Here is a 27327-nt window from a genome sequence, read left to right as displayed (position 1 = left end):
GACTCTTTGTGTCCCAGATGACGATAGACTACAAGTTAAACGTGCTTCTTATCTCATTCACTGGAGATCCGTGATACAGCGGGATGAATATTTGGATAGATAATCTTAAAAACTCTTTATTCTGTGACGTTTTTACTTTAATTTAACTTGAATTGAGTTCCTCCCGCTCTGCTCCTCGGGATCACCTGTATGTTTAACGTGCAGTAAACCCTCAAGGTAGAAGATTAATTAAACCCATAACAAACATCAAAGACACTTTTCTAAACCACTATTTCCTCTATAAAGTCCCAGCAGCTCTTAAAATGATTACTACTGGGAGCCTTTTCACTTTGATAGATGTTTTGCCTTCAGTTAAACTGGGCCTCTTCCTCCTCCTCCTCCTCGACACTCCGCAGCAGAAACACCCAAAAGAAATGGTGGGACTTATTTTTTATTTTTTTTGCTCGTATAAACATTCTTCGAGGTGTAAATGACATGTTTGTTGTGCAGCGGCCTCTCATTGGACGACCAGACAGAATAGAACTGAAATTAGAAATAGAAAACTTCACAGCGCCCTCGAGGATGAATCTATGAATATGGAGAGGAGTCATGAGATCCATATAAAAGATATTATTGGCTGCCAACATGAAAGTGAGCTAAACTGTTAACATGTTTACTGGCCGACCACTTCTGGCTGTGAGAGCTTAAAGTTTCTGTCACAATTGATACGTTTCAGGGGAAAAATTGATAATTGAAGACGAGGTTTGTTGAGTTGTTTCTTCTCCATTATCGGATGTGTTTCCAGCCACACGACGACATCACAGGAAAACACATTTAGAGGATTTATGTGACAATAAATCAAAGAAACTTCACTTGAAATGACCTTCATATATGTTTTTTAAAAATCGGACTGTTCTGTCAAAAAGAACGCTGCATTCCAGACAACTAAACTCTGGCTTTGACTCTTTTCCAGAGTTATAAACTCATCTCGTCTGACAGGAAGAAGCACACAAACGAGCACATTGTAAATGTAAACCATCAACTAAAAGGCAACGTGAAGTATATTTGCCTCCATTTAATTAAAATAAGTAATTTAATCATGTAGTAAAACCTGTTAATTGACTTTGAAAAAAATACTTTTAGGCATAATTTAATACTTCTATTAAAAACATTTAAATTGTTTTTAAAGAGCTCTGCACAGTATGCAGAATAAATACAAGAAGAAGTAAAGCATCTCCTATATAATCAGTGTACAAGTATTAATACAGTGCTGAAGTTGTTTGCTTGTAACACGCGTATCTTAACTGGATGCCTAAAACGTGACAGAGTGAACTGTTGGTGCGTTCGAGGGAAGTCTGTGATTTAGACGTTCCTGAAAACAGAACGTCTGCGCCGCCACACAGAGACCGAACCACGGTGGACGGTTTCAGGCTGTAATTACACCGACACACAGCACAGCAGATGAGCTCACTGCCTTCGGTCCAGGTTTGTAGGGATTCGTAGAGGACACGCTGGCGTCCGCAGTGGGCGTCCGAAAATAAATATGAGGTCAGACAAAATCTGTCCAGGTGAGGACATGAGCGTGTTATCGCTGCGCGTGGTTCGGTCGGTTGGTTCGGTCACACCACACCAGGTACAGCTTGGAGTCTCCAAAGATGCTGAATATGTTAGGTTTTAACAATGTGTTTATGATGCACAAAGACGTCTGAGGGAAAAGTGCAGCCATAAAAGAACATGCGAGCTTTCAGTTTAAACATCTCACTCAGTGTAAACATCTTAAAGGTTCAATGAAGAGCTGGAAGAGTGATGGGAAGTATAAATCATCCTGTCAGACACGTTTTCTGGGTAGAAACAGGATGAAACTCCGAGTCAAAGCAGCAGCTGCAGACAGTTTGGTGACGTGTAAACTGCAGCTCGGACACAGTGTTCTGACACACACACACACACACACACACACACACACACACACACACACACACACACACACACACACACACACACACACGTGGAGGTAGAGGCTGGGACTGCAGGCGGTGCAGTAAAAAGTGCTTTCAGCTCTCAGCACATAAAACAAACCCTTTATTTCATCTTCGTCTCATTTCTCGGAGAACACGTTCACGTAGAGGCCCTCACATTTTATATTACAACATATTAAAACTACTGAACAAAGTGAAGCCCTTAATGCTCCTCAGTCTGCGCTTACAGAAATGATCACGGTTTAGGTCAAATACATGGCATTAATTGCACAATTATAGGAAAAGTGAGAGATTTATTGTGTTATTCTGGTAATTTTAAGCTTTTATTGTGTTCAGGGTTAAGAGTTTAGTACCTTTTCATGTTCTTTAATTAAAGAAGAGGGAGGAACTGGAGGAAAGAAAAACGTTGCTAAATTCCCAGTTTTACCACCAGTGAGACAAGAAGTACAAAGTTTTCCCTAAAGGTGGCAGCAGAGGGAAGCCGTGACGGAGTGAGTGAACATGAATACATAAAAAAACAAAAATGGACGTTTAAAGAAGACAAGTTGTGGTGTTACGGAGAATCACGCGCAGGATCCGAGATTGGGAGCATTTTGATCGCAACATGTCGAGCAGCTCATAGCCAACGATGCTAACAGCGCTAACAGTGCAAACTACGGAAAAAGTGTTAACAGTGTTTACCTGAGGGGGAACTGGGGGGGGGGGGGGGGGGGGGGGGGGGTACTATATATGACGACGATGTCAGTTTGGACGCTGTTATCAACTATAACCGCCATATGAGAGCAGTGCAGAACAGCGGCCGACGTTACATATTTTTAATTAATCGTTTTTTGCTGCTATATTACTGTTCATAGTGTTAAATACAGCTCCTTTAATGAGTTAATGCCTTCAGACAGGCTAGCTGTTTCCCCCTGCTTTCAGTCTCTATGCTAAGCTAGGCTAACTGTTCTCTGGCTCTTCCTCCATGTTTGGCACACAAACATGAGAGTGGTATCAATCTTTCTCAAAATGTCAAACTGCTTTTGTTATTTTGACCAGTTTAACGTTGTAACAACGTCTGCCATTGCCTCAGATATCTTGTGAAATATGCCGGCCTCAGACAGTCAGGGAGTTTTTGGAGGGAGGGATCGTTTTAAGAGTTTTCCTGCCTTCTCTTGTGTTCCTTCCAGGTTCATACACGCTTCTCTGCGTGTTCAGCAAAAAAAAAAAACACTAAATAGCAATCTGAGCTTTTAATCTCCGTCAGCAGAAGCACACAGCTAAACGCCAACACGACGCCAAAATGTCACAATATTGGAGTCCAGCGTGCACAGAGAACAGAAATGAAGTCCAGCGTGAGGGAATCACATTTACACCATTTAGGAGGCTCAGAGAGTGCTGACGCATCAATTATGACTGTGCAGTATCGGCCCGGAGCGAAACCTGACGTTAAAGGCGACTTATTATCGTAATGAATCTTTCCTTGTGGTGTCTTTGGCCGCTGCAGCCTTGTTAGGGTTTCTTCTTGGCTGCTGCAGCGAAGTCTGCCGACAACAACCTTTTACTCTTAATTCAGATAAAACCACACACAGTGTATGTGTTTTAGTTGAGGCGCATGTGTTCTGAGGGGGCAGCTATATCTGCATTTATCTGGTGTTTTTTCAGGCTTGATGTGTCTCTTTCCTATCGTGTGTTTTGTGTCGGTACATGCGTCTCTTTTGCAGGCGACTAACGAAGACGAGATCGTAATCGATAGAAGGAATTCCAGATCGTTCATATCACATTCCCATCTGATCTGTCCTGGGCACTCTTTACTGGGAACTATCTGATCCAGATCCGGGCACTCTTTCAATTTTGGAATGCAAATCAAAGCTGGAATCACCTTCGCGCTCGCCAAAACAAGGCCGCTGGAAAGAAAAGCCGCATGGCATCATGCTGTTGGTTTTTTCGCTGAACGTGTCTCGACGTCGTCGTCGTGTTTCTGCAGAGCTGGAGGCAAAAAGGAGCAGCACAGCCTGCGCTACACCTGGTGGTGCTGATTTAACCCGGTCTGCCTTTAACGGGCCTTGTGTGGGTTTGTTGTTTGATTGACGTCTCCTCCACTCACGTGTTTGTTAGTTTTGTTGCGCCTGTTATGACGGGACAACTTACACTTCTGGTTCATATCAGGACATGCAGTTTGATCAAAATCACAGACACGTCAACATGCAGGTAGCATGCTAACAAACGCATGAACATGAAGAACTACCTGCATTCTGTCTTTATGAGGTGCACTGTGTCCATCTCTACTGGGATAATGCGTTTATATTATGTATTCATTATTTAAGTCTGCACTTATTGATATTGCGATCGTGAAATCATTATTTTATAACCCAGAATATGATCATCTCGTTTGACTGGAAGTTATTTATTAGGCTAAATGTTTTGGGGGGAAAAAGCAGCAATAAGAACTTATTTCTCAGTTCAAAGGAGGAAATGCACCAAAACATAATTCCGATTCATAAAACCTTACGTACGCCTGCCGGTGAGCTATTTCCTTTTATGAATCTGGTTCAGCCTCACATCCCGCCCTCTGCACGCACACATCCAACCACACATGTTCAACACAAAGCACTTCATGAATGTTGATGCATAGAAATGAGCTGCCGATCGGAGCGTCTTTGCCGAGAGGAAGAACACTCGGTCACTTCCTGTCCTTCCATTTACTCACAGTAACAGAGCGTCTTATGGGATGATGATGAGGACTGATAATGAGGATATGGAGCGATCGTGCGTTACCTGTCACTGACTTATTATCTCCTTAAATAAAAGATGTTTTTCTCAAACACATACTTTAGATTTAAGATATGACAACATGAAATAAAACATCATATATCTGAGGGGAATTGCTGTGCAGCAGTTGCAATACAAAGTGGGAAGAGTGTTTAAGTCTAACGTAACAATAAGGTGCAAATAGAAAAACAGGTTGACGGTACGGATCAGCTGGGTTGCACATAGAGTATCAGATCTAAAGTAGAAGTCGTGTAAGAGCAAATGGATGTTGATACACTTATTTCCACCAGAACGGGGCGATGAAGTCCCACCAAACAGAGAGCAGATATATATACGGCAGAGACTCCCAGAGAGACGGGAAGCCGCAGCGTCGGCTGACTGTTTGCTCTCGTCAGTCCAACTGCACATTTTCCCCGACTGGCTGCAGCCTCCTGGTGATGGGTGTGTTTGTTTTGGCACACAGGACAGGATCTGACAGCCCTGACTACCCCCCCCCCCCCCCCCCCACAGACTCATATATTAGCTGTTACTGGTCAGCTGAGGACAGAGTGTGTGTGTGTGTGTGTGTGTGAGAGAGTTTTTAAAATGCATCTGTAGACTGATACAAGTCCAACGTAGAGCTGATCTTCCAATCATGATCTCCACATGTGAACACTACAGATGACGGGTGAACACGTGATTCCTAAATCACGGGCATCAATCCGCCGTCCGCCTCACAGTCGGCGCTCCGGTTCATCACCGAAGGCGTCGGGACGGGATGTGGTCGGGTCACCTGTGATAAACAGCCCGAGACCATCAGGTACCCATAACGCAGACACCACCTTTGGCCAAATAAAAGGCCAAATGTAAAAACTTTTCTTCAGGATATGTAAATACATTGTGCACAGATTTGATGAAAGCTCAGACGCATGCACTCAACATTTTAGTTTTCATAGTGGAGTTAGTCTCAGTCGCAGCAGCTTTCTGTGGATTATGTGAAGACACTGTTTATGTGTGTGTGTGTGTGTGTGTGGGAGGGTAATATGAGGAATCCAGTGACTGTACTGACAACCTTGTTATCTGGAGTTTGTGTTGCACACAATGAGCCTCTGTTCGCCTCAGTGGCTGGTTCAGACTGACTGAGGGGGCCAGCGAGGGACTCTTTGCCCTCTGCAGCGCGTCTGCAGCCTGGCTGGTGAGCATCCGTCATCCACCGCGTCGTCATTCTGTTTGTGGAGATTCATTATGATTCATCGGACTTCAGCTTCATGGATTGCATCTGTGAGGGCGGTTGGATCAGCTGCATTGATGCAGATTATTCAGTAGGTTATGGCTTTTTTAGAAAGCATTTATAGATTATGAGCCATTAGTAAGAACATTTGGATGGAAGGATGTGAAAATCTTCTCTTTGTATCATCGTGGTGTTGTTTATTCATAACTCACTTTACTCAAAACGTGACCTCATGACCCTCAAAACCTCTTATCAATAAGTTATATCCTCATCTATAAAGAACGACAAACTGTGAATAAATCCATTGGTTGTAATGTACAAACTAAATATCATCGTCCATCAAAACTAAATGTATGCATTTGAAAGGTGCAGTAAGTAAACAACTTACCCGGAATCACAAAGACCGCTCTGAGCTCTTCAGGGAAGCTGGAAGAGGCTGCAGGAAACAAAAACAATGAAAAGCTCTCATCAAAGTGAGCACATGTTGATCTCACAGCGCCTCCTGGTGGTCAAACCATCGAGTTATTGTGCAACCTGAACATCTTCACTCCTGCAGGAGGGAGAGAGAGAGAGAGAGAGAGAGAGAGAGAGAGAGAGAGAGAGAGAGAGAGAGAGAGAGAGAGAGAGAGAGAGAGAGCGAGAGCGAGAGCGAGAGAGCGAGAGAGAGAGATCTGGGGGGAAACTACAGCCGCTGCCCGTTTTTTCCATTTATGATTTGTATCCACAGATGCAAACAGACGAGATGGTAAAAAAACCTAAAGGTGTGTTTTGTCTGCATATTGTCCCCCCATATAGTCCCTTTCCTTGACCTGTGACCTTCTACTTCAGTTACAATCTTTAAATCCACTTCTGTTTTGTTTCTTTCACTTCATATTTTGGGAGGAAGATGTTACCTTGAACATGCAAACGTGCTGATCTGATGCAACACAATACATGTTTACATACCGAGCTACCTGTGACCTTTGATCTGCTGATGAAACATGAAGCTCAGCCTCTCATTTAGTGTTCAGATGAACATGCACACAGACACCAACTTAACTCAGTTCATAATAAATGCTCCAAACATCATGTTTATTATCAGCATCATTAACATATGTATGAGTCCTAGTACAGCTATAGAATAGGGAATCAAACCGTAGACAGAGAGAGGCAGAAGTGATTTTATTTCCCATGAACACAACATGAAGACAGTAAAGCCCGGCGTAGGGAGGATCTTTATCACAGAGTAACAGAAAAGAGTTAATAACCACACGGGCTTCACGTTAATAATACAACAAAGATGAGTTAGTGAACAATCAGCATGATGTATGTGACCTGTGGTTTGAGTAGATTAGTGTGAAAGTGTGATGCAGCGAACAGGAAGCAGGAGTCCTCGGTGCACATCTACTGACGCAGAATGTTTTACAAACCTCGGAATGTAAACTTTAATCGTGTCTCAGGACGTTTGCTCGCGTTGGTTTTTGCAGCTTTTACGTCCTGATGTTTGTATTCTACACAGCTGGAGTTCCCCGTCTGCTAACCAGCTAATGAACAGAACCAACCAAACACAAAAACATGAAGAAGTTCTTTCTCAAAACACAGCTGTGTGTGCTGAAGAGAGGCGTGGCACGTGGGAGACGGGCTGAAGGAGAGGATGTAGAGTAGAGTAACATCACAACAGTGAGAGGAGATCTGCTTTATGTTGGCATCTAAAGGGGGGGGGGGGGGGGCTGACAGGTTAAGAACTTCAATTCCAGCATAAATCTTCATTTTGCATCAGCAGCCATGATTTCCTAAAGAAAACACAGAGAGATGGAGCAAGTCAGCTGATTATAGCTGTAAATCCATCATAAATAAAAGGATTAATACGCTCAGTTTGTATTTACAGCTGTTGAGAGAAATCAATAACTCATTTCTTTACATCTTTACATCTTTATTGCCATCAGATTCATGCAAAACTATTTCTAAAGGACACTACATCTAATATAAGTAATAAGACTGAAAGCTACGGATTTACAGTTAGTGTATGGAGATCATAATCATGAATCACCTGCTCCGTGAAGCAGATCCTCCTTCATTTGGTGCCGTTGTACTTGACCTCCTTCCCGCACTTCTTCAGCTTGTCCGTGAGAAACTCCACGTCTCTGTCGGACTCGATCCAGACGAGCTTCTTCGGCAGGTCGATCTCAAACTTCACATCTGAGAGGACAGAGACGCACTTTGTTTCACTCCAGGAAGCAGCAGCAGCAGCGCGGGAGACGCCGCGCAGCGCGCTTAAGACTCGCCGAAAGACGCTTTGCTTCTAAAGTGGGTTGTGAGTTATATTTCTCCAGTTCTCCAACAAAAGGAAACCAAATTCACCTCGTCATGCATGGCTGAGATCTGGCAGAGTTAAGAGGATCTGAACAGAAACGAGTCTCTCTGCATTTTAACGACCGAGCCAAATAAAACTTGTTTCTTTAATTCCTCTGCATCAGGTGACTTGTTGGCCCGAGTCCACAGTCACAGACAGAGAAGTCATGAGGTGTGATGCAGGCGGCCTTTAAAAGATTTCAACGTGAGCTTTGGCTTCTACTGGATTCTCTGAGAGAGGAGAGAGATTCAGCTTCATTCATTTAACGTTAACGTTACACAGCGAGGCAGGAGGGGAGCACACGACGCACTGAGGTTTACATCCGTCTTTCAGCATAACAAGCCCAGATAAGGCAGCTTCTACAGTGAAATACTCTATCGCTGATTATTCCAGTAAATATTCAGAACATACTTCTTTAAATAAGGTGTTTGAACAGCAATAAATGTAGTTTATAGGTGTTTCTTCTTGACTCTCCTCACACTTACTTTAAAGTGCTTTTGGCTTCAAGACACACTTGTTATCATGAGAAGGAGGTATTGTGTTATTAAAGGTGTTAAACGCTGATGTAGTTGGGCTCTGAGGGGCGCACACACCCCAGTATAAGTGGATAGCATGCACGGCTAATATAAACGCCTCAACACGCACATTGATATACATATTGACGATCTCTATCGTTTCCCTTGCAGGATGAGACGGAGGACAGCCGTCTGTCTCACCTTCCAGTTTGTTGAGGATTCTGGTCACAGCTCCGGAGCATCCCTCACACGTCATCGCCACCTCGAACTCATGCTTCTGTTGGAGACAGAGACACCTTTGACTCAAGAACATGGACGTTCTGAATAAATGGTTATATAAAATAAATGAATAAAAATAAATAAAAATATATATACATAAATACATATGCATATAAATCTACATAAATAAATATAAATATATACATACATATTTATATATATATATATATATATATATATATTTCTATATATACATACATACATATATACATACACACACACATATATATATATATATACATACATACATATATACATACACACACACACATATATATATATATACATACACACACACATATATATATATATATATATATATATATATATATATATATATATATATATATATATATATATGTGTGTGTGTATGTATATATATATATATATATATATATATATATATATATATATATATATATATATATATATATATAATGTGCTGTTAGCTTAATGTGTTGCAGTTTATGTAATGACTACTTTATTATCATATTCATCATTAAATTCATCGAAACCCATATTTCAGGTTCAGCATGTGACGATACATACGAGCTGCTCCAGTCACGTGTTTGCTCAATCACGTGACGAACATAATCGAACGTTAACTTACAAGCTAACGCTAACTAAATGGGCTTCGATAGCTAGCGTTAGCTAGCTTGAACGCTATAAAGCAACGCGGACAGGAAGTGCTGAGTTAACTTCACACCAAAAGTAAATTAAAACTAAAGTAACGGTAACAACTCACGGTCATGTTTGTAGTGATGTGCTGCAACCCAGCTGTGGACTTTCGCCTCTGACTGACAAGTAAACGTTGCTCCAAAAAAACCTCCACAACTGGGGAGAAACTGACGTTGATTAACGTAGAAACCGGATATCCGGTATGAAAAATAAATAAATAAAGGAGACCGGACATATTTTTATATTGCAACGTTTTTGGGGGCAATGGAGAATTTGAAAGGGCGTACATATACATATATTTATATACATTTATTTATAATAAATAATAAATATAAATATTAAAAAAATAAATAATATTTTATATATAATGTAACGTAATTACGTAATTGATAACGTCAATATAGACTAAAAAGATTAAATAAAGTTTTGTTTTATTTTATTACGGAAGTAAGCCAGTCTCATCGCTGCTTTTATTTTTGCTAATTTACGCTAACTTGATGCACAGCAAGCTATCTTCCGGGTGACTTTACTTTTTCTATTTACTTCACATTTCAAACCCCTTTAGTTGTATTTAGTTTATGTTCTCTTAATTGCTCGAGTAAGTTGTACTAGAAGACAGAATAAACGAAAAGACAAACTGCGTTGACACTAAACGCCTCAATGTAGTCCGGTGTTACGGTTTAACAAGGGACCATGTTAACTGGTGACTTTCAACCGCGTCTGTTGTTGTCGTAGTTACGGCAGCTGTTGAAACCAGGAAGAGAACACGTAGCTGTCCTCGTGAATGCCGCATTGTTTAGTTTTGCATTACAACGTCAAACCTTCTCATTTACAGTCTTTGGTCAAAACAGACCGGATTCCACGTTGGAGTCTTTTGAGGAAACGAGTCCACTGGAGTTTGAAACGTCGCTTGTTGTTCATGTTGAAACAGGAAGAGAGCTCGTTGCTCTTCCTTTGAAACAATAAAGTTGGTAAAAAAAAATCATATCAGAATCACTCCCTCTACACCACCATCAGCTACTGTGTTGTCTTGTAGGTTAAACATAAACTACATACAACTCAGTCAGCAGTCTCCAGATCAACTTGTGACCACACTGCACGTTTACCACGGAGCACTCTGTGGACTTCACAGCAGAGCAGAATATAGCTGTTACTGAAACAAATGGCGCCTTTTTAAAATCTGACAATTCAAAACGTGTTAATGAGGCAAATGTTTGTGATGTCGTCATGAGGTTAAGATACACAATGTGGACAAAATACATCAGAGCAAACAATAAAAGATAAGACATAAAATGAAAAGTTTAACCAGCCAAGAACACAGAGATGTCAAACAGTTGAGTTCATTTGAGTTTAATAAGTAAAAAACATAATCACATTTAATTTGACTCACATAGCATCACACTATGTAATACATGATGGCACTATTAGTGTCCAGCTCGTTGACCAGGTTGAATGGTCGTCCTTAAAACTGTATATTGTGTGGAAAGCCGATGGCCTCTCTAAACCTTGGCTCGGTTTCTTCTTGAGTGTGCCCACCATGTATTACACATTGTGATGCTATGTGGCTCTGCTCTGCTCTGAAGTACACAGAGTGCTCCGTGGTAAACGTGCAGTGTGGTCACAAGTTGATCTGGAGGCCCTTTGCTCTGAGGAGTTACTGCTGACTGAGACTAAAGGAAGGACTCAGTGACAACTGGACTTGATTTAAGAAAGCATAATACACATTACAATAACCGTCTCCAACACTCAACAACACAACATGAATCAGCTACAGGTGAGGGAGAGGAATGAGGAAATACAAACACCTCTGATAGGCTGACATCTACCACCTGTTGGACAGGTTTTGACGTCACACTGGTTTTATTTTAGACTTGGACTCTGAAGTGATGAGGGTGTAACGGCGTCCTCAGATCAAATGGACACAGACACCAGGACTGACAGGAGGACATGAGCAGCTTCTTCTCTCCAGTGTTTCCTCCACATGAAGGTGGACGTGTCTGTAAACTGACCTGAAGTGAGTTCAGCAGGTGAGAAACCTACCAGATGAATCTGTACATGTTTGATCATCAGGATCACTTTGATCTCTTTCTGTTGTTTCTCTGTTTAACTGGAGAATAGAACGATGTTTCTAAAGATATATTTGTTATATGCAGTAGAGTTTCTCTCTGAGATAAAGAACAATGATCTTTAGAAATATAATGTTCATGTTTCTCAAGAAGTTTCAACAGAAGTTTGTAATCTGAGTGTCTGAACTGGTCTGACAGGTTGGATCAAGCTGAGTTATTTTTAACTGTCAACACTCTGAATGTTCACAACACACCCATCTTAATAACAACCCAGACACACACTTGGTGTCACTAGTGGAGTCCTGTTTGCTCAGTTCATGTCTCAACTGTCCCAGAGGACAAAACTCGTCCTAGAGGACCTGTGTGTCTGATGGTGTAGTGACAGTGAAAACACTATAATACCCTGTAACATGTCACTTTAACTCTTTGAGCGCTGCAGCGCGGTGGTGAAGCCCCCTGAGGTGAACTTGTGCTCTGTGACTTTGAGCTCCATCATTTAAATTGAGTGAACACGATGCATACTGCTGATCCGTTGATATGCATGTAGAGAGTGTGTATCAGAGCTTAATGTCATGTCTTTAAGGACACTGCTCCAGGATCAGATCCAACATCCAGAGTGTCTCCAGTGTCTCATGTGAGCTGGACTTTGTGTTTGAAACAGGAGCACTGAGTTTGATCCGAGTCCTTCAGTTTGATGGTCTGTTGGTGATAACATGAGATGTTCACATGTTTCTTCTACTTCTTCATCGTCATGTGATCTTCTGCTTATTTGACGGGTTCACACTGATTGTTTTGACTGTAAACTTTTATAAGCTGCTGCTCAGAAATGTTACATGTAGGTTATAAATCATGATAGAAGAATGTGATTGATGAACATGTTTCACCAAATCTTCTTCAAAATAACACTTTTATAAATAAATACATGTAAACGTCACATTGTGTCTCATCAGTGAGACATGCATGTGATCCAAGTTGCTGCTGCTTCATTAAATCTTTGTGAACTGAGCTGATCTTTATCTCTTTAGATGGTTAGTTAGCATCATCTAGTGGACAGAGAGGAGAACTACATCACCTCACCTGTGATTTGTCTGATTGGCTCGCTGTGAGGACGTGTTCTAAAGGAAAGGAAGGACTCAGTGAAGACTTGACTTGATTTAAGAAAGCATAATACACATTACAATAACCGTCTCCAACACTCAACAACACAACATGAATCAGCTACAGGTGAGGGAGAGGAATGAGGAAATACAAACACCTCTGATAGGCTGACATCTACCACCTGTTGGACAGGTTTTGACGTCACACTGGTTTTATTTTAGACTTGGACTCTGAAGTGATGAGGGTGTGACGACGTCACACCCTGGTTGTTTACAGCAGCCTACATTTTCCATCTTTGGGAAGAATGTGAACTGGCTTTTTTAAAGTTCTTTATTCTTCTTTCAATCAGGTTCAAGAAGCAGAACTCAGACTCTCCTGAATCCAGCTGTGTGAGCTTGAAGAGCGTACGGTCTATGCGTCCCCCTCCTGATTTCAAAGAAGCTCAGCCGATAACAGAAAGGAGCTTCATAAGGTATGGAAAGCATCTGTGATACTTTCACTCCTGCACGCTTAGGATGGTTGTGAACATGATCAGAGGCCGCTCTCACTCCAAATCACTTTTAGTCCTCTTTCTTCAGGAAAAAGGCTGCGTAGTACTAAAGTTACAGTGAGGAACGTTTAACTGGTCCTGAACCAGTCTCAGTTTAGTCCTGATCCTCTATCAGACCACCATCAGAGAGAAGATGGTCTGTTTCTATAGAGTTATTCTTAATGCTCGTCATCCCAGCCACCGGGTCGGATTTTGGTGAAATCAGATGACATCATGCAGGTTCACCAGAAACACCTTCAGCTCAGACTCCAGCGGGGGCGTGTCTACAGCACCGCACTATGAATCACTCCGCCGTGATGAAGCGAACCGTCACAGTCAGCCGTTGTCGTGTCTTTCTCTTTAAAACAACGCCTACATACCGTAACGGCTTTTGTCCACCACCCTTATCCCGTCATTATAAGTTACAGGGAAGACAAAATGCTCCCAAATGTGCGACTTAAATGACGCCGGGAGCTTCTGAAGTTCCTCGGTTCCTCCGCTCGCCGTGACTCACCGTTAAATGCTTCACGCTCCGTTCACGTGAACACAACACACTACTGCTTTAAATCTGTTCACTGACGCTCTGCATTGATATTCGGGGACTTGTTACTTGAAAAGGAACAGCAGCAGTAAAACTGTATTACACGCTACGATGATTTCACTGTAAAAAAAAAAAAGTTTGTGTATAGTTTTAGTTTGTAAAATTACTATTTATTTATTCATGGTTTATTCAATAGGGACGGATACAGTTTTTTTTTTTTGTCAACTAAATTGTGCGTCACATTACGTCGCTGTCAAGCGTCTTTCCCTGCAGGTGGCTAATCATGATTAGCAGACCCGCCCTCGGTAATCTATCTATGGATAAATCCAAAAAATAAAAGTCACGGAGGAAAATAGAGAGTTTAATTCTGCGTGGACGTATTCATTTGCTTTCACTGCCAACGATGCTGGCTTACCTGTATGCTTGATATGTGGCGAGACATTTGCAAACAAAACAATGTAATGTTGAAAGACGCTTCCAGAACAAACAGCATTTGCTGAAAAGTATCACGCTGGAGATGAGCGAAAAAGAGCGATTCCTCAACTGCTGCCGCAAACTGAGCAAGTTTTTGTTATAGCAGGTAAAATAGCAATAAAATGTCAAGAATTGTCTTTATTCATGTTCTATCAATTCATAAATACAACAAACTATAGTTTTTGTATATGTAATATAACTATGTAGACAACTTTATGAGCTGTGATATCAAATACTGAGAAAATTGCTCCCGTAGCTGTGCCTACAGTATGATAGCATAGCTGATGATATGATAGCATAGATAAATTACTGTAATGTAATGTAATGTAAAATAGCTTTTGCGGCTCCAGACGGATTTTATTTGGTGGAAAATGGGATAAAATGGCTCTTTGGATAGTAAAGGTTGCCGACCCCTGAACTAGGAAGACGCACACTGCAATTAAAACCTATTTTACGGTGAGACCTAGACAAGACAGGACAGGACAGGGTTAAATAGCAGCATCCAACACATGACAGGACAACAGTATGAGGTCACATTAGGGGTCTCAAACTCAAGGCCCGCCACGTCATTTTATGTGGCCCGCGAATCCGCCAGCAAAAAAAAAAAAGTTTAAAAAAATTAAATAAAAAATTAAGTTAGACTTGATAATAAAAATATCCCCATAGTCGAAATTATGAGATAGAAAGTCAAAGTTATGAGATACTTAAACACACAGTCATAGAAGCAGCTCTTCATAGGTTACATTTGACATGGAAATGTATTGTGAGTACATTGAAGACGACTTTAAACGTGGCTTTACAACACATGAAATACTTCACGTGGGATTGTGCAAACGCACCCTTGAAAGGATTTTAAGCTTTGAACAAAGTTATTGTAATAACTTGTGTTTGATATTTGTCTTTGCTATTTTCTTTAAAAGTTTGATAGAGTAATGTGGGTTTCTTAACCCTAAATTAAAAGGGTCTAAGTTATAATAACAGAAATGTGCTTAAATATATTTTTACATTTAAATAACTGCATGTACAATATTTTTACACTTGAATAAACGATAATCAAATGCAGAGAAGGTTATTTAACAATATGTTAGGAGTAGTTACATTTACACAGTCTTACATTTACAACCGGCCCTTTGAGGGAAACCATGATGCTGATGTGGCCCAGAGTGCAAATGAGTTTGAGACCCCTGCTTTAGACCAGTGTATGAGATCGCATTAGACCACGATGCATTAAAAGTGACCCACTTACCAGAGTACGACGGATAGAGGGAATTAGCAGAAAGCTATGAATAGTAGTCATCTAGAAGAATGCAATGAATAAAAAATGAATGAAAAAGTAGAATACATCAACAGGAGGACATCTTGCAATGCAATCGCGGCGCTACGACGCCAAATCAGGCCAGGCTGTAAAGTGTGGTGGGCCAATGGGTCATTCCGGCCTTGCTCGGACTGCACACATCTTTGGACTCTGCCTGTTTGTTGTTTTTTTGTGATCCTACTATACACTTGAAAAGATTTGTGACACTTTTACCGGGACAAATCTGCCCTCAGACAGACAAGCAAACTTTCACAAGGTGAAAACAATACGAGCCGCACACTGAGGCGAAATATAATAGAATATAACATTCAAAAAAATAACTACACTCGATGATTTGAATGATTGTGACCAGAAAGACGTGAATGTAATGTCGAGCTCAGCTATGACCAGAAAAAACAGGTTATCAGAGAGGACAGTGAGCAGCGACGTAGCTGTGATGCAAAAACTCCACCACAGGTTATATGCATGTGTATATAAAATCTGAGCAAGGCACATATACAGAGCGAGCACTTTCCTTGCCCCATGAATTATTGTGATGATGACTTGTGTGCCCGCTAACTGCGTGATACTATCACATGAATCATGAAGAGGAATGCTCACACTGAGGAATGCTGAGGACTGATTTAGGCATGAGAGTGAGGCGTTTGTGTTTCGGTTGCTGGCCCCAGACACGAGAACGCCAGATATCTCACACAATGCAGATTATATCAAATCTGGAGTAGAGAGCTGCCAGAGTCTGAGAACCACTGACCGTGAGTTTAAGGATGTTTGGCCCTGAGGCCTGTATGGATAGTTTGCTGGATTTAGCCAGAGACTGCACGCTGCCGATCAGGTTGTTACCTGCACAGAGTGACCCGGAGTAACCGGCGAGATTTCCAGGCAGGGACACGAGAGGAAGATGTTTTCTCCGCTGTATGGATAGCTGCTGATGAACTGACCTGACTGAACTTACGCTAGAGCTTCATATAAAGCTTCATCATTTCTCAGACTGTTTGTCTGGCAACATGAGGTGTCCAGTTTGTGTCGTGTTTTTTAGGTCTTGATGTGTTAAGTTAAAAAAAGTAAAGTACTCCCATGAGGAAGGGGTTATATTGGTTTTAGTTACCAAATCTAGATGAAAGATGAAAGTTAGAAACTGAAAGCTACACTGTCAAACTAGAAACGTATCAATGCTCTGAATAAACCACAACACATCAGTTAGCAATAGTCTTTCAGTCCATGACGGACAGGTGTGATGTTATTTTTTGTTGGTTTACATTTAAATATGTTTCTGTTTCAGCTGCTTGAAGAAAACATTGTCACTTTTGTGAAGAAGGAGTTAAGGAAGTTCCAAAAAGTTCTGAGTCCAGATTACCCAGAATGCCCTGATAATGAGGAGGTGTTGGACGGTGACAAGGAAGAGCAAAAGAGGAGCAGCAGGGAGGCAATTCTGAAGATCACACTAAACATCCTGAAGACAATGAAGCAGGAGGAGCTGGCTGACTGTCTGCAGCGCAGTAAGATGATTTTAAAAACTTTAAAATGAAATAGAAGACAACAACTCACTAATTCCATTCTATGATTTGCTTTCATTTCAGGAACTAGTCCTGTACTGTGGAAAAGTAAACTCAAATCTAACCTGAAGAAGAAGTTCCAGAGTGTGTCTGAGGGAATCGCTAAAGCAGGAAACAAAACCCTTCTGAATCAGATCTATACAGAGCTCTACATCACAGAGGGAGGGACTGCAGAGGGTGGTGGTGAACATGAGGTCAGACAGGTTGAAGCAGCATCCAGCAAACCAGAAACAACCATCAGACAAGAAGACATCTTTAAAGCCTCACCTGGAGGAGACGAACCAATCAGAACAGTGATGACAAAGGGAGTGGCTGGCATTGGGAAAACAGTCTTAACACAGAAGTTCACTCTGGACTGGGCTGAAGACAGAGCCAACCAGGACATACAGTTCATCTTTCCATTCACTTTCAGAGAGCTGAATGTGGTGAAAGAGAAAAAGTTCAGCTTGGTGGAACTTGTTCATCACTTCTTCAGTGAAACCAAAGAAGCAGGAATCTGCAGGTTTGAAGAGTTCCTGGTTGTGTTCATCTTTGACGGTCTCGATGAGTGTCGACTTCCTCTGGACTTCTACAACAATGAGGTCCTGACTGATGTTACAGAGTCCACCTCAGTGGATGTGCTGCTGACAAACCTCTTCAGGGGGAAACTGCTTCCCTCTGCTCGCCTCTGGATAACCACACGACCTGCAGCAGCCAATCAGATCCCTCCTGAGTGTGTTGACATGGTGACAGAGGTCAGAGGGTTCACTGACCCACAGAAGGAGAAGTACTTCAGGAAGAGATTAAGTGATGAGGAACAGGCCAACAAGATCATCTCCCACATCCAGACCTCACGAAGCCTCCACATCATGTGCCACATCCCAGTCTTCTGCTGGATCACTGCTGGAGTTCTGGAGGAGGTGTTGAAGACCAGAAAGGGAGGAGAGCTGCCCAAGACCCTGACTGAGATGTACATCCACTTCCTGGTGGTTCAGTCCAAACGGAAGAAGGTCAAGTATGATGGAGGAGCTGAGACAGATCCACACTGGAGTCCAGAGAGCAGGGAGATGATTGAGTCTCTGGGAAAACTGGCTTTTGATCAGCTGCAGAAAGGCAACCTGATCTTCTATGAATCCGACCTGACAGAGTGTGGCATCGATATCAGAGCAGCCTCAAAGTGCTCAGGAGTGTTCACAGAGATCTTTAGGGAGGAGAGTGAACTGTACCAGGACAAGGTGTTCTGCTTCGTCCATCTGAGTATTCAGGAGTTTCTGGCTGCTCTTCATGTCCATCTGACCTTCATCAACTCTGGTGTCAACCTGATGGCAAAAAAACAACCAAGTACCCATTGGCCTAAAGTGTTTAGAGCAAAACCTAAGCTAACACATCTCTACCAGAGTGCTGTGGACAAGGCCTTACAGAGTCCAAATGGACACCTGGACATGTTCCTCCGCTTCCTCCTGGGTCTTTCACTGGAGACCAATCAGAAACTCCTACAAGGTCTGCTGACACAGACAGGAAGTAGCTCACAGACCAATCAGGAAACAGTCAAGTACATCAAGAAGAAGATCAGTGAGAATGTGTCTCCAGAGAAAAGCATCAATCTGTTCCACTGTCTGAATGAACTGAATGATGGTTCTCTAGTGGAGGAGATCCAACAGTCCCTGAGTTCAGGACGTCTCTCCACAGATAAACTGTCTCCTGCTCAGTGGTCAGCTCTGGTCTTCATCTTACTGTCATCACAAAAACATCTGGACGTGTTTGACCTGAAAAAATACTCTGCTTCAGAGAAGGCTCTTCTGAGGCTGCTGCCAGTGGTCAAAGCCTCCAACAAAGCTCTGTAGGCAGATACACTACGGATACATTACCATTACTAAATATGTTTGATATTTGACTTTGATTAAACATTTTGTTTGTATTAATCCCTATTCCTTCCCTAGGCTGAGTGGATGTAATCTCTCACAGAGAAGCTGTGGAGCTCTGTCCTCAGTCCTCAGCTCCCAGTCCTCTAGTCTGAAAAAGCTGGACCTGAGTAACAACAACCTGCAGGACTCAGGAGTGAAGCTGCTCTCTGCTGGTCTGGCGAGTCCACATTGTACACTTCTAACTCTCAGGTCAGGATCAGATGATTTACTACAAAGATGACGAAGTGGTCTAAGTGTCGGATCTACTAAGTTCATGGTGGTGTTACCAACATGTTACTGTGTGATAACAATGTCTGCTAGTGTCTCTGCTAATATGCGTTTGTAAATAATGGTGTAAACTGAATGGTGAACTGGCCACTATCCTGCTGGGGATCAAAGTGTTGGATGTCTTGTCCAACCAACATGAACATCCTTTGGCCCACCTGCTTTCAGGGAACCAGGACGGTTTAAGTCATGCTTTTAGTTTGTTAGAGCGATCTACTACACTGGAATAACTTATTTCACTGTAATAATAATTTTAAATGTCTTTACAGTGACAGGATTTTCACAAAATGTCTGTTTACAAAAGAAGATGAAACCAAAATGAAAGCCACTTATGTTTATGATGATAATAATTATTCATTGTGTATCGATATAAGAAACTGTGTGTTGTTTTGTGTGTTTGCAGTCTGTCACACTGTAAGATCACAGAGGAAGGCTGTTCTTCTCTGGGCTCAGCTCTGAAGTCAAACCCCTACCATCTGAGAGAACTGGATCTGAGTGGAAACAACCTGAAGGATTCAGGAGTGAAGCTGCTGAGTGGTTTTCTGGAGAGTCCACATTGTAGACTGAAGACTCTGAAGTAGGTTCACTGTCTGCTGCTAGTGCAGCACCTTCATGTTTCATCAATAACTCTCTTTGATTTATCTATGTATAGATCCATGAAGTGATACATTTTCTGGTAATATGTTCCACTTCACATCAGCTGCCTCGTTGTCTGCATGTCATCCTCTACAATCATGAAATGTACAACTTGTCTGGCTTCATGCTGCTGTTGGATGGATTACTGAACAGGCCTACCGGGCACAGGCCCAGGGGCGCAAAGTGTCAGGGGCCCCCCTGACCTTTACCTACGAAATGTCACTCAAAGAGACACAAAAAGTCTACAAACACATAATGACTACTGTGGTAGTGGGCGTTGTGTGTGCTCGGCTGCAGGGGAGAGATCTGTGGGAGTGGTTCAGGCTCCAGTGTAGCTGACTCCTTGTTACTCGTGGGTCCTCAACACACCACACCGTCTTCAGCAGTTAAGGTTTACTCAAACGTATTTTATTTACAAACTTAAACAAAACTTCACACTGCCGTGCGCTCTCTCCTGCCGCCCGGCTCCTCGGAGCGCACACAGGCCAGTGTGCATCAATTAGTCTGACTCTCGTGGGCTGGTGTTCCTCTTCCTCTCTGTGTCTCACCGGCCACCAGAGCTCCAGCCTGCTACTGCTGAAGAGGAATGAGGGATAAATAGCAACCGGTTACAGCTGTGCCAATTAACCCTGGCACTGTTCCCCTGAACCACTCCCACAGATCTTTTCCTGCAGCTGAGCACAGACCACGCCCACTACCACAACTACATAGAGACACAAAACGACTACGAAGAGAAACAAAAAGACTACAAAAAGACACAAAGTTACTTGAATATACTATATATATTCTATACTTGGGACTCAAAGTTCATCATTTAAAAAAGGAGTTTAATTTAATCACACTTAAAGAACAAAACCTTTTCTTGAATTTTTAGGAAAAAAACTGCAAAAGTAATTTTTTTGAAACATTTCTGATGGTGACTTTTTAAAACCATTTGGTATTTTTCAATATATTTTAATAATAATAATACTAATATTTTATTTTCTGATCCGCTCTGAAGAGTCTGGATCAATACTGATCAATGATTTTAAATGTCTTTACAGTGACAGGATTTTCATAAAATGTCTGTTTACAAAAGAAGATGAAACCAAAATGAAAGCCACTCATGTTGATGATGAAAATAATGATTCATTGTGTATTGATATAAGAAACTCTGTGTGTTGTTTTGTGTGTTTGCAGTCTGTCAGACTGTAACATCACAGAGGAAGGCTGTTCTTCTCTGGGCTCAGCTCTGAAGTCAAACCCCTTCCATCTGAGAGAACTGAATCTGAACTTCAACAACCTGAAAGATTCAGGAGTGAAGCTGCTGAGAGGTTTTCTGGAGAGTCCACATTGTAGACTGGAGGCTCTGAGGTGGGTTCACTGTCTGCTGCTAGTGCAGCACCTTCATGTTTCATCAATAACTCTCTTTGATTTATCTACGTATAGATCCATGAAGTGATACATTTTCTGGTAATATGTTCCACTTCACATCAGCTGCCTCGTTGTCTGCATGTCATCCTCTACAATCATGAAATGTACAACTTGTCTGGCTTCAACCTGCTGTTGGATGGATTACTGAACAGGCCTACCGGGCACAGGCCCAGGGGCCCAAAGAGTCAGGGGCCCCCCTGACCTTTACCTACGAAATGTCACTCAATGAGACACAAAAAGACTACAAAGAGACACATAAAGACTACAAAGAGACATAAAGTTACTTGAATATACTATACTTGAGTGACTCAATGTTCATCATAAAAAAAGGAAATGTAATTTAATCACACGTATAAAAAACTTTTTTTTCTTAAGCTTTAGGAAAATAACTATTGAAGTAATATTTAAAATAAAAAACATTTCTGATAATAACTTTTTTCAAAACGTTTTGAATTTATTTCTCTGATCCTCTGTAGAATCTGGATCAATACTCATCAATATATTTTGTAACAATGTCTCAAAGTTCTATAAAGCATCTTTCATCAACCTGTTGTGCTCCAGGTTCATTTGAACATTTGCTTTGTGATCAGTTTGTCCTGAAAGTTCATATTATATTTGAAACAAGTCATGAATTCTCCTGACTTAAGCTGCTTTTACACGTCTGCTACCACGCTGCAGGAAACCCTTGTGAAGTTGAGTTACACATTTAAAAGATGAACACATCTGATTGATGATGAACAGATTGTTTCTCTTCATCATTTCTTCTTCATGCAGATTGAGTTACTGCAGTTTGTCAGAGGTCAGCTGTTCTTCTCTGCTCTCAGCTCTGAAGTCTGAAGTGATCTACTGCATACAAGTTCATGGTGGTGTTACCAACATGTTACTGTGGGACAACAATGTCTACTAGTGTCTCTGCTAATATGTGTTTGGAAATAATGGTGTAAAGTGAATGGTGAACTGGCCACTATCCTGCTCGGGATCAAAGTGTTGGATGTCTTGTCCAACCAACATGAACATCCTTTGGCCCACCTGCTTTCAGGGAACCAGGACAGTTTAAGTCGTGCTTTTAGTTTGTTAGAGCAATCTACTACACTGGAATAACTTGTTTCACTGTAATAATGATTTTAAATGTCTTTACAGTGACATGATTTTCACAAAATGTCTGTTTACAAAAGAAGATGGAACCAAAATGAAAGCCACTCATGTTTATGATGAAAATAATGATTCATTGTGTATCGATATAAGACACTCTGTGTGTTGTTTTGTGTGTTTGCAGTCTGCCAGACTGTAAGATCACAGAGGAAGGCTGTTCTTCTCTGGGCTCAGCTCTGAAGTCAAACCCCTCCCATCTGAGAAGACTGGATCTGAGTGAAAACAACCTGAAGGATTCAGGAGTGAAGCTGCTGAGTGGTTTTCTGGAGAGTCCACATTGTAGACTGAAGAATCTGTGGTGGGTTCACTGTCTGCTGCTAGTGCAGCACCTTCATGTTTCATCAATAACTCTCTTTGATTTATCTATGTATAGATCCATGAAGTGATACATTTTCTGGTAATATGTTCCACTTCACATCAGCTGCCTCGTTGTCTGCATGTCATCCTCTACAATCATGAAATGTACAACTTGTCTGGCTTCATGCTGCTGTTGGATGGATTACTGAACAGGCCTACCGGGCACAGGCCCAGGGGCCCAAAGTGTCAGGGGCCCCCCTGACCTTTACCTACGAAATGTCACTCAAAGACACATTAAAAGACTACAAATAGACACATTAAGACTACTGTGGTAGTGGGTGTGGTCTGTGCTCGGCTGTAGCGGAGAGATCTGTGGGAGTGGTTCAGGCTCCAGTGTAGCCGACTCTTTGCTACTCGTGGGTCCTCAACACACCACACCGTCTTCAGCAGTTAAGGTTTACTCAAACGTATTTTATTTACAAACTTAAACAAAATTTCACACTGCCGTGCGCTCTCTCCTGCCGCCTGGCTCCTCGGAGTGCACACAGGCCAGTGTGCATCAATCAGTGTGACTCTCGTGGGCTGGTGTTCCTCTTCCTCTCTGTGTCTCACCGGCCACCAGATCTCCAGCCTGCTACTGCTGAAGAGGAATGAGGGATAATTAGCAACCGGTTACAGCTGTGCCAATTAACCCTGGCTCTGTTGCCCTGAACCACTCCCACAGATCTCTTCCTGCAGCTGAGCACAGACCACGCCCACTACCACAACTACAAAGAGACACAAAGACTACAAAGAGACAAAACGTTACTTGAATATACTATATACACTACCGTTCAAAAGTTTGGTGTCAGCCAGATAATTTCGTGTCAATTTTCAGTTTCTTCGCAATTTCTCGCATGGAATAGCTTCATTTCTAAGAACAAGAATAGACTGGCGAGTTTCACATGAAAGTTCTCTTTTTTTGGCCATGTTGAGAGTATAATCGAACCCACAAATGTGATGCTCCAGATACTCAACTAGCTCAAAGGAAGGCCAGTTTTATAGCTTCTCTCACCAGCGTAACTATTTTCAAGGGTTTTCTAATCATCAATTAGTCTTCTAAGGCGATTAGAACACTGGAGTGATAGTTGCTGGAAATGGGCCTCTATACACCTATGTAGATATTTCATTACGTTTCCACCTAGAATAGTCATTAACCACATTAACAATGTATAGAGTGTATTTCTGATTAATTTAATGTTATCTTCATTGAAAGAAACAGTGCTTTTCTTTGAGAAATAAGGACATTTCTAAGTGACCCCAAACTTTTGAACGGTACTTGATAAACACTATACTTGATAAATATACTTTACATTCTCTACTTGAGACTCAATGTTCATCATTTTAAAAAATAGTTTAATTGAATCACACTTAAAGAACAAAACCTTTTTCATCTTTAAAAAAAAATTAATTTAGCAGTTATTTTCCTAAACATCTCTGATGGTGAATTTTTTTCAGAGTATTTGGTATTTTTCAATATATTTTATAAATAATATTGTATTTTCTGATCCCCTCTGAAGAATCTGGATCAATACTGATCAATGATTTTAAATGTGTTTACAGTGACAGGATTTTCACAAAATGTCTGTTTACAAAAGAACATGAAACCAAAATGAAAGCCACTCATGTTGATGATGAAAATAATGATTCATTGTGTATCGATATAAGAAACTCTGTGTGTTGTTTTGTGTGATTGCAGTCTGTCAGACTGTAAGATCACAGAGGGAGGCTGTTCTTCTCTGGGCTCAGCTCTGAAGTCAAACCCCTGTCATCTGAGAAAACTAGATCTGAGCTTCAACTACCTGGAGGGTTCAGGAGTGAAGCTGCTGAGTGGTTTTCTGGAGAGTCGACATTGTAGACTGGAGGCTCTGAGGTGGGTTCACTGTCTGCTGCTAGTGCAGCACCTTCATGTTTCATCAATAACTCTATTTGATTTATCTACGTATAGATCCATAAAGTGATACATTTTCTGGTAATATATTCCACTTCACATCAGCTGCCTCGTTGTCTGCATGTCATCCTCTACAATCATGAAATGTACAACTTGTCTGGCTTCATGCTGCTGTTGGATGGATTACTGAACAGGCCTACCGGGCACAGGCCCAGGGGCCCAAAGGGTCAGGGGGCCCCCTGACCTTTACCTACGAGATGTCACTCAAAGAGACACAAAAAGACTACAAAGAGACACATAAAGACTACAAAGAGACACAAAGTTACTTGAATATATTATACTTGAGTGACTCAATGTTCATCATAAAAAAAGGAAATTTAATTTAATCACACGTAAAAAACGTTTTTTTTAAGTTTTAGGAAAATAACTATTGAAGTAATATTTAAAAAAAAAACCCCATTTCTGATGCTAACTTTTTTCAAAACGTTTTGAATTTTTTTTTTCTAATCTGGTCTTTAGAATCTGGATCAATACTCATCAATACATTTTGTAACAATGTCTCAAAGTTCTATAAAGCATCATCCATTTCACATCTTCATCAACCTGTTGTGCTCTAGGTTCATTTGAACATTTGCTTTGTGATCAGTTTGTCCTGAAAGTTCATATTATATTTGAAACAAGTCATGAATTCTCCTGACTTAAGCTGCTTTTACACGTCTGCTACCACGCTGCAGGAAACCCTTGTGAAGTTGAGTTACACATTTAAAAGCTGAACACATCTGATTGATGATGAACAGATTGTTTCTCTTCATCATTTTTTCTTGATGCAGATTGAGTTACTGCAGTTTGTCAGAGGTCAGCTGTTCTTCTCTGCTCTCAGCTCTGAAGTCTGAAGTGATCTACTGCATACAAGTTCATGGTGGTGTTACCAACATGTTACTGTGGGACAGTGGCGGGCCGTGCATTTTATATCTGGGCCCTCTGTGCTGTCCTACTACAGTTGAATTACCTCCTAATAACCTCATTATGACACATCAATCCAGCAAACCTGCAGCGGATCCACGCATTCCACCACACAAGAGCACGAGCCATTCAAATACTATTGTAAGCTATTATGTTGAGTAAGTTAAGAAGCAGGGTTCCTGTATTTGTGTTTGTGCTTTTATTGTGAAGGAGGAAGAGAGAAAAGAGGTTGTGAAGAAGTGTGTGAGAAGGATTAAAGTGGCTGCCATCTTGGCGCCGAATACGGAGCCCGTGGTTATTGTATTATTATTATCCTCAAGTATATGCGCAACATAAACCCTCGGCTACACTATTCATAAAAACGACACGATAGACAAATGAACAGTAGTAACGTTACTATTTAAAAAACCACAGCAGTTTGCCACTTACCGAAACTTAAAGAGTTTAATCCCAGTACATCGTTTCAGTTCCAGTAAGAAGTCCTTCTCGATTCATGGAGCCAGTGATGACAGTCTAGCCTCCCCAGTTGTATTTCGCTGGTCTGCTGCGGCAGGTTCGCAGCGGGGCCGGGATCCCACCTCCGCCGGGGCGCCCGCCGGCCGGCGCTGACCGCACGTCGGGCCGTGGTTGTGGAGATGTTTCCCTGCGAAAGTGTTCGTTGAGTTGTAGATCCACTCGAGTCTCTCCAAAAGTTTTCAAATGCTATGGTGTCCTCAGGTTAGCGTAGCATAGCTCCAAACCATAAAATGTGCAACGCTTCTCCGACGCTGTCAGCAAGAAATACCGTTCATTCAAACGTTTCAAAACCGTTTCTCCTCCTTATTCAGCCGTTGAGTGTTGAAAAAACAAAGCTAGGTAACAAAATTAATAAACTACACGAAGCAAATACCTAAACATTTTATAATTTCTTCCATATCTTTCAATTTGAACTCTTACTCCTCCAACTAAGCTCTGCTGGCAAGTTAAGTTTCGTTTCACAATAGTCACGTGCTCGCCCACTGACCAATCACAGCACACCCTGCACCTCACTGCAGAGCTGCACCTGCAAACTGAGCTGCACTTAATGCTGACGTAGTTGTAGGCCAGCAGGCTGCTCTGGCCCATCAAAGAATGTCAAACTAAAGATCTGATTGGTTGAACACTATGACAATTAACAATATCGTTCCCATTCACTTAACCTGCACATGGAGGCACTGGTGAGTCTGCAGGCCTGGGGCCTCTCTTCTTACCTAGAGACACAGAGGTGAAATCTGATTGGATCAAAGCTCTACTTAAAACAAGCTGCACTGGAAGCAGAGCAACTGAGGAGCACAGTAGCTGTGCAATGAGAAAATAAGATAATGTTAAAATAGTTTTAGAATTTATAATACACGTAGTGTATTTAAGAAGAATTATTAAATTATAAAATAGCTATACATTTTGTGATTCTGTTTAAGCCAGCAGAGAAGGCTTTGCAGGGCTTGACGGCCCGC

At 41.6% G+C, this 27327-nt stretch overlaps 2 protein-coding genes across 8 annotated transcripts in view; one reads left to right on the top strand and one right to left on the bottom strand.

Annotated features, from left to right (window-relative positions):
• Positions 1-7035: 7035 nt before the first annotated feature.
• atox1 (antioxidant 1 copper chaperone) lies at positions 7036-9907 on the bottom strand. The gene is made up of 4 exons (XM_079167943.1): positions 9788-9907; positions 8965-9040; positions 7946-8094; positions 7036-7688 (listed from the first exon to the last, which is right to left on the bottom strand). Exons 1-3 carry the CDS (start codon positions 9791-9793, stop codon positions 7970-7972), a joined length of 207 nt encoding a protein of 68 aa, XP_079024069.1. The 5' UTR covers positions 9794-9907; the 3' UTR covers positions 7036-7688; positions 7946-7969.
• Positions 9908-11617: 1710 nt separating this feature from the next.
• LOC306702024 (uncharacterized protein) overlaps positions 11618-27327 on the top strand; it is a 272978-nt gene continuing 257268 nt past the window's right edge. For all 7 annotated transcript variants that reach the window (XM_079167510.1, XM_079167508.1, XM_079167513.1 and 4 more), the window contains exons 1-9: positions 11618-11747; positions 13234-13356; positions 17023-17239; positions 17321-19115; positions 19216-19389; positions 19868-20041; positions 21280-21453; positions 22790-22963; positions 24701-24874. In XM_079167510.1, coding sequence (XP_079023636.1) covers positions 17203-17239; positions 17321-19115; positions 19216-19389; positions 19868-20041; positions 21280-21453; positions 22790-22963; positions 24701-24874 — 2702 coding nt within the window. In that variant the 5' untranslated portion in view covers positions 11618-11747; positions 13234-13356; positions 17023-17202. The remainder of the gene's footprint in view (positions 11748-13233; positions 13357-17022; positions 17240-17320; positions 19116-19215; positions 19390-19867; positions 20042-21279; positions 21454-22789; positions 22964-24700; positions 24875-27327) is intronic.

Source organism: Pholis gunnellus (genome assembly GCF_910591455.1).
Source record: "Pholis gunnellus genome assembly, chromosome: 10".
In the NCBI taxonomy this organism is placed as follows: Eukaryota; Metazoa; Chordata; class Actinopteri; order Perciformes; family Pholidae; genus Pholis; species Pholis gunnellus.
Note: the sequence above shows the minus strand (reverse complement) of the source record. Positions and strands in the feature narration are given on the sequence as shown.

Excerpts from the sequence above, each read along its gene's own strand:
- atox1 (XM_079167943.1), bottom strand. Across the intron at positions 8,095-8,964 it reads AATCCTCAACAAACTGGAAG|ATGTGAAGTTTGAGATCGAC; the intron begins GTGAGACAGACG and ends CTGTCCTCTCAG.